General features: G+C 39.8%; 1 protein-coding gene across 1 annotated transcript in view; it reads left to right on the top strand.

The window, feature by feature from the left end:
* Positions 1-12,498, top strand: part of LOC144478448 (uncharacterized) — a 42,262-nt gene that overhangs the window by 15,725 nt on the left and 14,039 nt on the right. The window contains exons 2-3 of the mRNA XM_078196328.1: positions 398-625; positions 2,746-2,894. Coding sequence (XP_078052454.1) covers positions 541-625; positions 2,746-2,894 — 234 coding nt within the window. The 5' untranslated portion in view covers positions 398-540. The remainder of the gene's footprint in view (positions 1-397; positions 626-2,745; positions 2,895-12,498) is intronic.

Genomic DNA, 12,498 nt, shown 5'->3' with positions numbered 1-12,498 from the left:
GACATCAAGATCGACGAGAGCCTCTGATACTGTCTTAATTGAATCGATACAAATTCAAGACCATAGGCAAAGGACCTAAATTAGGGTATAATCGTGCAGAAACACACGCAATAGATAAGGATACCCCATTGATATCGTTCCTCAATCAATTCTCAGTTCTGGGTCACGGTTTCCGGCGTAGGTTGCAGTGCTATCTGTTCGCGAAGACGCCGTCGAGCCTAATCTCGAAAGAATCCTGGCGATAATGCGTGTCATTTACGGCCAATCAAGCGGTTAAGGTCGTCCGGGCTTGGTCGCGGCGCAATTATCCCGCGTTAGAGCCAATCAGGGGAGTCCCACGCGAGATTGATCCCGGCTGCGTTAGGGAAACAGTGTTATACCGATCTCTGTCGTTCAGATACCATGCTCCTGGCCGCAGTACGTGGACGGTGGTTGCTGGAATAGTCACAGTTGGCTTTCCGTGGGCTGCGTATCATTCATCGGTTGCGAATCCTCGCAGAGGATCCACCTTCGCCGTTCAACGACCCTCCACCGAGGACCATGAAGAGATCTTCGAGCTTCCACTCGAGGAACCTCGCCTCTATACTATGCCTGTTCATGGTTCTTCTGCTTCCTGCGAGGACAAGTGAGTATCACGCCGCTTTGGTAGCCAAAAGGGACCTTGGACCTTGGCTTTAGACTACGCAGAGGGGGCAGGGCTCGGAGCCCTTTGAGCGTGCGTTCATTCTTTGATTAGTGGGTGGTTGGTTGTAGTGGTTGGCTGTCGGTGATTTAGGGTTGCCATGCTAGTGGAACTTCATAAATTAACAGACAAGGGTTTCGAAGCTAATTGGTTTGCAAAAGTGAAAGAACCATCGTTGGGAAGCTAATGGTTTTTTAAGAATTAAAGGACTACAGTTTTGAACCTAATAGATCTAATGAGAATGAAAGTACGATGATTGTGAACGTAATAATACCTGAAAAATTAAGGAATAATAATTGTTGATCTGGTAGATATTCAAGAATTAAGAAACTATAGTCGTGAACCTAGTAGCAAATGGCTATTTTTATATTTGACGGCTTAAATCGTGTTCGAACAACACAGCACTAACGGCTTTATCGTCGCAAGCGGGAAAGAATTTAATTTGTCTATTTTATAAGCGGTCCAACGACTCGGGAACTATTTGTAGATCTAGAATGAGAGTGAAAGTGCAATTACCCGTAGGAATTAGATTTATTAGGACGAATTCCGAGGAGTTGGTCGAGTCGTGCTCCTCTTGTCGACGTAGACACTCGAGGAATCGCAAGAATGCGTAGACAATGCTCGGGATGCGATTCAATGTCGAACGGAAGACCGTAATGGCGGCCACTTCGGCCACCGGCCATAGTTCGGACAAGATTCGCGAAGCACTCATGCTCCACCCTGGCAATCTGACAGCGGTCAGCTCCGGCAATAAGCGGTTTAAATAATCAATTCTGTTATGTCAAGGTTACTTTTATGCCGTACTTTTATTCGAAAATTCTCATTGCCGTAGCAATGATAATTAGCACGTTTATTGCATTGGTACATTTTTAAAAAGCAAGATACATTGTGCAATAGCGTAAAGGGGTGTCGTCTCGATTTTAATATTGGTGTTTATAAAATAACTGAAGAACTAGATTGAAGCTTTTTAATAGATTATATTTTATTAGTACAGAGACGTATATGCATTGAATATAGCGTGTAAATCATATTTTCCACGGCGTTTTTTTCAGGAATTTTGATTTCGAAAAAAGCAAAATTTAAAAGCTTGGATACAATAGTTGAAAATGTGGAAAAAGCTTGATGTATGCAAGCAATAAGTGGGTCGAGCCGATTCGCTAGTGCTTCGACAGACATTTTTCCGTTCTCATCCCCCGACAAATCGTTGCGCGTGATATTAACAATGTACTGCTGATGGAAACAGATAATCGCTTCGATCGTTGTTTCATTGAAAAGACTTTCCAGCCGGAGTATTGTGCAACATCGGGATTTTAAGAGGATGACACGTGTGCCGCGGCAATAATCCTTCTATTAATTATTCATTCGCATTGACCGGCGGAAATTGTATCGCGCGAAATTGAGCCACTTATAAGCCCATTAATAATTCTGACGTTTTGCTTGAAAATACTCACGCGTCTTCCGTCGGAAATCATGCTTCTACGTTCGCAATCGCCAACTCATTTCCAAAATTGGGCTAATATAACTACATCGACAAAATATACGTGCAAAATCAAGGGAGAACCTTCCTTGGACACAAAATTGTCGATCTTTGAGTCACTATAACTTCCCAAAAAAAAATCGTACGAAAATTCACCGTGGCTCTTTTTAAAGTGCAAAGACCACTACTTTTACATCCCTGAACTTTACCTTTTCTAAATCCAATTATATTGTCAGACTGAAATAGAATCGTGTGCGTAGTTAAAGGATTACTAATCTTCGTTTAAAAAATGATCGATTTTTGAATCACTATAACTTCCTAAAAAAATTCGCAGGAAACCCATTTTCGTTGATTTCAAAATGTAAAGCCTCTACTTTACTTTCCCGAAAATCGGTTGTGAATATTAGCGGACTGTCATAAATGAAGTTCCGGTAAAGCTTTTTCCATTGCGTGACGTAAAAAGATCTGTTTGCAGTGCAATTCAATGCGTTACGTCTCGCAACCGTTATGAATCTTATCGTTTGAAAACAGTCCTAGTGCAAAGATACATTTTTGAGTAATTTAGATAAAATAAACATTGTTCCAGGTGCTCTGGAGGAGAATTGCACGGATTTCCAGGGCGGCACCGTTCGACACGGGGAACTGTACGTGCCGGGCCCATCTGTCTGCAGTCTCTGCGTTTGCTATCATTCAGAGCCAATGTGGTGTAAAGCGATCTACTGTTCGCCACCCTACGTAAGTATTTTTCTCGACGCCGTGATCGGCCTTATCCGAACAGCAATATGCTTCTTTTTCGAATGTCTCGCACCGGTTCCTACCGCTAAACCAATTTCGGCGGACCCGATTTTATTCGCGACGAGAAACTTCGACGAAAAGCCATGAAACTTTGAGGAGGGATTGGATCGACTTCCCGCAATTTCTAAAGTCGCGCACGATTCCGGGGGTTTTCCAGGCGATGAAAAGAATTATCGAACTATTGAATCAGGCCTCGGGAAACCTGAGGATCTTTGTAGGATTCATCGATTCCGAACCGTGGATGTAGCTACAAAATTTGGATTTAGTGGTGCACGGTTTTAGAGGTTCAAAATGCTACACGATAGCTCCTGAATGCTTGTAGAATGGTTGTGGAATGTTTATGGTTGTTAAAGCAACCATAAATCGTTTAAAAGATGTCTATGTGTTATTGAGACATCTCTTGAAGTAATATCAAATTAATTCCAGCAATGTTAAATTCAGTTGAAAGTAATTTAATTTTGCTGCTGAAAAATTGAAAAAAGTGAAAACATGTGACCCCATAGAGGTCTTTTTTGATTTTGTTTTGGGGTTTAACATGGTCCATTGTTATTTAAAGAGCATATTTATTATATGAATATCTTCGACGTGCTGCTATTGAAACAGTCTCAGCTGTACGAAATTTAATTACTACAAATAATTACTAATACTATTTTATAATGAAAGTTTGTTCCACAAATAATTTTCACCGACCGTTTCGGTAAAGTAAAAAGCGATATGTAACGAACTGTGTAATGTACTTGCGTTAATGAAAGGGGTGGGAAGCTTGGCAGGGACGTCGAAACGATTGTTTAAGTCGAGCTAGGTTCGACTGTGACACATTTTCCAAGTTATTGTTCCGGAACGAGGCACTTGCGTGAATGATTCGCGGAGGCGTCAATACGCAAGCCTTCATTCTGAAAAACATTTGATAACAAGAAAGGTTTTTAAACGGATCGATATACACCTCCAACTAGAACTGGGTTAACCATCTAATATTTACATCCACCATCCTTCTATATTCCATTAAGTCACCACTATCTCGCGTGTTCTTTAACTTCTGCGATACGTTGAATAAAAGATTTCTCATTTTACCTTGTCGCCGAGTGTCCGAGCGTGTCGCGATCAGAACACCGATTTACGTGGGACGATCGAAAATTATTGTCCCGAGCACTGACAGGTACAGGCGATCCTTGAATGACACGATTAATGGGACCCTTAAAGTGAATTATCCCGATCGCCGAAGTCCCATTGTAATATTTTTATGTTCGATATTTGTGAGAACAATGTTTTCGAATCATTTATTTTGGTACTGAGTAACGAATTAGTTGCAAATTTACTGTAATCATCTTGAACCTCTTTTTGAATCTTGCTGTACTGCATAAAACACTGGCAATTCTCTTGCTAACGACAGAATAATTTAAGGTGATTAGGATTTATAGTTCATCCTGTGTATGCAGCGTTTCTCTCGAAAGGGTGTGACGTGTAAATTTTGATAATTCCGAGAAAAAAACCTACAATGACCTACGTAGAACGATTTTAAAACTCGAAGCACATGTTTTTACTACACGTCGTTCATTTTCTGGTTACAATATTTTAGGGAATATGGCAGCTGAGAAACTGACGACGCGTTTTCGTGGAAAATTGTTGCGAATTGGAACGGCTCTAAAAGCTTTGGGCAATTTTTTTCGTGATTGAATCTACACCATAGATTTGGAGATTGAAGTTTCCGCTTTACGGCAACTTCTGGGAACTATATCTACGATCTTTTTGGCAGTTTTATGAAGCTATAAATGAAAAGTGCACGGTCGACTTTGCAACAATGTAGGGCATACCATAGAAATGTTCGATATCAAACATGATCCTCGTTTTGTCTTATCTAAAATAATTATTTGAGTGAATAAAAGTCGAATGTTTTATTCTAGTGACAATTATTCATTATTGGAATAACAATTATTCGTAACAAATTGTTCCATGTTTTATTCTAGGTATTTATTCGCAACAAATCATTCTATCTATTTATTCGAATAAATTATTCGAACAGTGATAGTAAAATTATTGGAATAACAATGACAATAGTTGCTGACTTTTACGTAATATTTTCAACATAGACGTATGTATCGTTGCAAATACGAATCCTGAAATGCACGATGCTTCCCCTTGCATGTATAGAAAGCTTATTTAGTTATTGCATTTATTATCAATTTACACAAAAATAACAAACTTTCTAATACAGCACTTGAGAAAAAAGTTAAAAACGTTACATAGATTATAGATTTAGATTCAAATCCTATTGGTTACCTATTGAACGAATTCCTGTATAAATAAATACTTGTTTGTATCACAAATAAATACTCATTTAAATAAAATTTTATTCAATTTAGTCATTGGAATAATTTCAGTCAACAGTATCATCATTATCATTCCTAATAAGACGTTATTCGATCAAATTGTTTCTAAATAAATTTTGTACGACCGGATGTTTACTCGATACTGCCGAATAAAATGTTATTCGTTACTCCGTATCTCTTATCCGTAATCCGAACAAAATTTTCAGCAACTGTGACTGAAAATTCCAGGATATAAGTGTGAACCATGAAATTAACGAAACGACCACCGGGCAGGCAAAGTGAATTGCCAAAATAAAATAGACTATTCATTATCCACGGTTCGAAATAGTATGTTAGCGCGTCAGCCCGTCGACGCGCAAAAAATTCCGTCGCGTTCGAGATTTTGCCGACTCGGGTCGCTTATTAATCGTCGAAATACGCGCGGACAAATGAATGGCTCTGCATATGGGTCGTACCGGCAAAATAAAATCAAGGGAGAACGAGAGAGGAACGAACAAGAGGGAGAGAGAAAAAGAGAGAGAGATAGCGAGGAAGAGCGAGAGAGATGCGAGAAAAGAGAAATGTTATTTCAAGCGTGACGAAATTGCGCCGCATCGAAGCGCGCGGAATCGATTACGCGGCACGGATGCGACCGGTGTAAATGATTTTAATGAGCTCGCGTTCTCGCGGTGGAAATTTCGGATGCCCGAGGCCCTCTGTTTTCCGGTGAAGGGCACGGACGACCTCGAACGCGGCGGAAAAATATCTGCCGGCTAAATTCACGGATGGATTGCCGATCGTCGGGACAAGCTTCTGCAGAGAGAACATCTTCGCCTTTGAATGGACGACGTCTCCGAGGCTCGCGGCCCGTGAAATTGCCGGATAATTTAATTAGACCGGGAATCGGAGTGTCCACTCGACCCGATCACAACCGTGATCCGGACTTCTTTGAACTCTTCGACCGCCGCCGCGTCACGCCGCCAAAATCGTCAGCTTTTCTCTTTATCCACCGACCACCCTTTCGGACACTTGAAACCTTTTACGATTCGGCGCGGCACCTCGATCGACACAGTCGAATTGTTTTCCTGCGATTTATTTCCCTCTGTCTACTGCGGTTGCTGGAATGTTTGATGGAGGCTGAGCTATTGCTGGGGAAAATGGGATTTGGGTGTGAAGGAGGGATGGTTTGTTTGAAAGGTGCTCTGGATGCTGTGTTTAGAGGCCTGCAGGGGCTTTGTGATTTATTTTTCGGTCAACAAAATTCTGGGAATTTAGAAAATGCCTGCGGAGGAACCATTGAATGTGCTACATTGCGAATGATTATAGAGCAATTATTTGGCATTCTTAGACTTTGTTTAGTCTTGATTCTAGACTCTGATATTTGATTTGTAGATTATTCCATCCGTTGTTATTATTCTTTTATCGTAATAGCCATATATGGACAGTTAAATTATTTCCCAAGTTTAGTCTTCTCTATTGACCACAAAATTAATTCGATGAAAATAAGTGGACACAAAAGATTGGTAAAAGTAATGTTAATCCTTTACGAATTACTTCACAGTTTTATTAGGAGTCTTTGTTGTTCAGTTGCCAATGAGACAAATCATATTCATATTCGTTGTGTGTTCGTATTTTCTGTGATGATTAAACATCGAGGTTAAAAGAATAGTAGATTTTATTACATTGGAAACCATAAACTATACGAATAACTAAATATAAATCTATTGAAAATGTCGGTAAAATCACAAATTTAGCTGATATTAAGTTGAGATTTCTGTTTTTATTTGCTGTCGTTTGATAAGTGGCCTACGTCTGTCTAGTTCATGCTATTGCATACAAACCAAATTGGCAATATTAGAGAGAATTTTTTGGATGGAAATTACAAGCAGAGTTATTTTTGGAATAATCCTTTGATAGCCGTTTCCAAATCGAACGCGGCGTTTCGCGAACAAGAAATAAAAAGTACAGCGGGAAACTCGAAAGAATAATGATTACACTCGATTAAGAAAAGGCCTGGACCGAGACTCGCAATTAGCGGCCATTACGCGAATTATCTGTAACTACGAGGTTATTAAGCGCGGGGGTAGGGGGCTCGAAGGGTAGAAAATCATGAATATTATTCGTTTAACGAGGATTCGTTGCGGAGCCAGTGTCTTTTTTCCTTTCGTTCCCCGGTGAACACTCTCCTCCCCTCCGTTCTCTTTCGTTTGCTTTCTTTCCTTCTTTTTTTTATCGGAATGAGACCGAACGGTGATTAAAGTTTGTTCCCGGAATTAATTACCGTTCGGAGGAAGTTGCATTACTGAGTGAACTTTCATTTGCGCTGGCTAACGGGCCGGCCTTTTTTTTTCAATGCTCCGCGTCAGTTTCAGAAAATATTCATGCCGAACAAAAAGACCGGGCTATGGCGCCACCAATGATAACGCAATTTTATGATTTATTCTGGTCAAATCGTTTATAAAACATTAGACGGAAAAGGAACAATCGATTGAACATAAAACAATTTCAGAACCGATTTTTGAATGGCATTAAATACAGATTCGTTCGTTAGAAAATTACTACGATTAGTGTGCAGGCCTTTGTAAATTTTTAGTGTAGAATTATCAAATTTCCTACAATCGGGAACTTAATCGAGTATCGCAAGAGTTTTCAGTTATATTTGACGACGATAATTGCTAATGCTCGTAATAAATTAAGGTTCGAAGCATTTGAAAATAATTTTTCGTTCGTAGCAGATATTATTTACGACCTGTTTGAACAAATATCTATCGATGAATCTCTTCAACAAACTTTGACAGATAAGTTATCTCACCAAACATTTACTGATAAATTATCTCAGCAAACTTTTACGGATAAACTACGTTTGATTAACACATCGTTTTACCGAATGTCTACATTCAAACCGTTCCGACGAAATTCTAAACTGTTCTAAACTTCATACAAACAGTTTGCACACAGTTCTACCGACAAACTTAACTTAACCAGTTAGCTGTTTGCAATCTGTTTTTAAATACAACACATTCGAAAATATATATTTCAGTCAAGAATATCAATGCGCATCTTCTTCTTCAATAGTTAACCGTTTTTAACGACTACGGGATAGATGTTCCAAATATTATGGCTGTCCCAATTTTCGTGTTCCCAGAATAACACAATGATTAAGAGATTTTATTGGAACATCTGCTAAATAAATTAGATCTCTTTACCGTTGTCAAGCAACGTATGCTAGTCAATTTTACTGTCAGGTAGTTTTAATGTTAAAAACGTATAGAAAAAGAAAATTTTTGTACTAATTTTAATTTTAATTTTATACCAATATATTCTATATATTATATATTCCATACTAATTAATTTTAATTTTATACTAACTTATCAAATTGACACCTTTCACTGAATCTAACATGTTGATAGGTAAACATAATAAAAAATATATAGATCATCAATTTATATACAGGGTGGATATCACAATATGGAAATGGGAGGTACCTGAGCTCATTCGCAGTAGCTTTCTCCGAGGCACCGTTAACGAGTTAATAACGAAAAAACGTTAACGAATGAGAGGTGAGCACTGCCGATGCAAGGCGGCTAAAACGATAAGCGAAACTGGGCTTCGTTCACTCGTTGGATCGGCCATCTCGCGACAGCCAAGCTCGCCTCTCATTGGTCACCGTTTCTCGTTAATAACTCGTTAACAATGCCTTAGAGAAAATTTTTGCAAAGGAAAAAGTTGCTCGAAATGACCTCAGGTATCTACCATTTCCGGATTGTTACACATTTTTGGAACACCCTATATTGCGCTTTTCTTTTTCCACACGTTTTTAATCCGGGCCACAAAAATTGGGACATTTAACCTATCTATCACGAAGGAACGGCAAGATTTTCTGTTACAACTGGAAAATTGGTAACTGGTTAAACGGTACGCCGCTTAAAAGCAGTCCGACATTCTTCCTACGCGCATAGTGTCAGCTTAGTAAAATCGGCGACTTCCAATGATCGGCGCAGAATGAAATTCGTTTCTTTGATAAATTGTCGTCCGCAGGAAATTCTACTTCTTGCGAAGGTTATTGAAATGACTCCGACGAGGATGATCCAATCGTTTCCGTTCACGACGATTCCATTTAAACGACTGGCACACACCGACTTCCCGCCAGTACACACGCAGCTCCTGCGAATCCTTATGCGATATTCATGAATCCCGGGAATTCGTTCGCACTAATAATTCAGTAATTGAACGCCGGTCTCGGTGCACCGGGGAGCTTTCACGGGGTGCGATGCGAATTCTTCGGTGCGGGGCTCTGCGCGATCGCGGTAGAAACCACCCTCTTTTTAAGGCGACGCGGTGTAGGCTCAAAGGAAACGCGCGAATAATTATCGGTACTTGCAAATCGATATCATTATAAAATAACGATTCTTGACAGGTTCGAGTCCCTGACAAATGTTGCGTTTGCAATTTCAAGTTCAAGAATTTTTTCCGCTGGAACTATAAGATTCGTGTGAGTGATTGTTGTACAGGACGATTGTATAAATTGTCGCAAAAACAACAGTGCGTCTTTTGGAATGTTCTAAATAATAAATTAATTTTTAAATTAAATTGAAGAATGTGGTGTGTTGCAGGCAACTGCGTTGTACTAGGATAACGTGTTTAAATGTTGGCAATGTTACAAAAGTGCACATGGTTTTATTCGGGAGAGTTTAAAGAATCGTTCTGGTTGAGAAAGATGTGTACAACTTTTACGGTTCGTGTAAGAAAACTTCTTAAAGTTGACCAATGTTCGAGGTAATCGTTTCTTCAACGATGTCACACAAGATTAAAAAATTATTTACAACTGTTTAAACAGCTGGAATATTATAAAACTGTAAAAACATTGTATTTGGGAGAGTTTATATAATTATTCTACGCTGGAGATATTTGTATAGCGGCTACGGTTCGGTGCTAAAAGAATTTTCGAAGTTAATAAACGCAAGAGCGTACGATCAAAAAATCATTTAAATCTATTGAAACGTCCATAATCTTATAAATAATTGTACTATTCTATTCGGGAGAGTTTGCACAATAATTACACGGAAGAAACAATCGTCAAATTTTCGTATCTTCGACGCAAAAAATTGCCGAGCTCGATAACTGATTTCAGAAGCCGAAGATCTCGAAGAAAGTTAGCCTCTCGACCGAATTTCGGTCGCCGACGTCGGCAAGTAGGATCGCGAATTTGTCAGCGATTAGGCGAGCACAGTTGCCAACAAGCCCGTCGACAAGGGGGTCGGAAGGGCCGCGACCGTGTCGGACGAAGATTTGCCGGTTTCCGTGGCCAATTAATGGGCCTTCCCGCCGCGAACGTTTCCGTAAACAGACAGCTAACTTGTTTACGAATCGCCGTAACGCGATTGCCGTTTCCCCGGTTAATGCTGTTAGTAATCGCCTTATTGAATTTTCAGTTAATGCGACATCGTCGGGTCGGCCCGTTAACGAGATTTTTCCGGCCGCACGGGACTCCGCGATGGTATTTTCCGACGGGAAGCGACGGGAAGCGACGGAAAGCGACGGGGAGCGTCGGAAAGAGACGGAAAGCGTCACAACATTTGCATGAAATTGATCGTTCCCGAGCCTTGTTCGTCGGGCATGACAGAATCTGTTTGCCCCGTCGGCCGTGAAATTATTTTCGACTCGAGCCGGAATATTTTCTGGTGCCTTTTGTTCCCGAGCTGAGAGATAGTTCGTTTAACCGTCGCCGGTGTTTTTCCTCGATAGTTTAAACACTGTGCAGGGCGGACCTCCGTGATAGTATACCCAGTGGCGTTGGAAAGTTCATCAACTTCCAAAATATTGCACTCTGTCCACAGAGTGAAATTCTCAATTTATTTAGTCATCTTATATTCCAATTATTACGTTTTATTGCAGAACCAAATTATGGAAACCGTGATTATAAATTAAAAAGGCATATGGCTTGTTAATGCTAAAAAAATTCAGTCCAAAAGAATATAATTTAGAGTACGAAGCACAGAAACGTTTCGAAAATTGATAGAACCAAAAATTAAATTCTGTTCGACTAAACTTCTTATTTATTGAAACAATCGCAACTATTTTTATCAAACCCCTATGCTACGTTTGCGTTGCAAAGTATCAAGCGTGAAGATCGGTTAGAATATTATTAAATCGTGAGTGAAAAATCCCGTTCATCTTCATCCTCCATAAATTGCCTCCGGAACGTAAACCGTTCACGTTCGCTAATTTTCGCGAACTTCGTCTATTTCGAGTACAATTCCCGGCAGTCGCATGATTGGCAGCAGCGATAAACGTTTCCTGAAAGGAACGAGGCGAGGCCCGGTCGCCAGGCTCGCTTATTAAAAACTATCTTCGATCGCGAGGTCCGTTTGTCAGAGACAAAGCGTCGTTTCGTGACGCTGGTCGTTTCCCAGCGTCGATCGCGGCTCGCATAATTACCGGGCACGTCGTGTTTCCGGCGTTGCAAAAAACAGGAAACGCCATTTTCACGGCTGATGCTCGCGAACGAGCCCGGCCGCCTCAATATTTTTAACATTTTAATCAGCCACGGAAACAACAGCCGCTATTTTATTCTCGCAGCCACCGAAAACGTCCTCGGAACACGATGCGTTAATGCAGTCGGAGGGGAATTTTGATGGTAATTGTTCGCACGACTATTAAAACTTATCATACCGTAATACGGGAGAGATTCCGGGATAATATTTCATCCACTTTTGCTTCGCACCTTAAATACAATTGCCAAGAACAGCGAAAAAACTTTACGTTTCGTTGAGCTTCGAGTGGAATGTGATAATTTAATCAACGCATGGACGTTTTATTCAATTAAACGTACATACTATAGTGGAGCAATATCGTTTTACTGGCGTATACGACAAATTGAAAGTATAACAAGAATTAAAGTATACAAGAAAGTTGAAAAATTAAAAGAGTTAAAAAGATAAAGGAAGATTTCAAAAATTAAGAAAATTAACAAAATTAAAAAGGTTAAAAAATTGTAAGTAAATTTAACGTCTTCAATGATAGAATACAAATTTGTATCCTATGTTAAAATGGTTTACCATTTTATCCTTTTTCTGAGAATTTTAATGAAACAGTTTAAAGAAATCCATTATGGTCACCCGTAGCTGGGAAAGTAAGTAGAACTTTCCAATCGACCTAAGTACCTACACGTGCAGTATTCTACATAGAACTATACGAAAGATCTTCAACTGAATCTATAATACGTACTCTCGAGTGT

The sequence above is a fragment of the Augochlora pura genome, chromosome 2, assembly GCF_028453695.1.
Source record: "Augochlora pura isolate Apur16 chromosome 2, APUR_v2.2.1, whole genome shotgun sequence".
Classification (NCBI taxonomy): Eukaryota; Metazoa; Arthropoda; class Insecta; order Hymenoptera; family Halictidae; genus Augochlora; species Augochlora pura.
The sequence above is the reverse complement of the archived record's forward strand: the minus strand, read 5'-3'. Positions and strand labels throughout refer to the sequence as shown.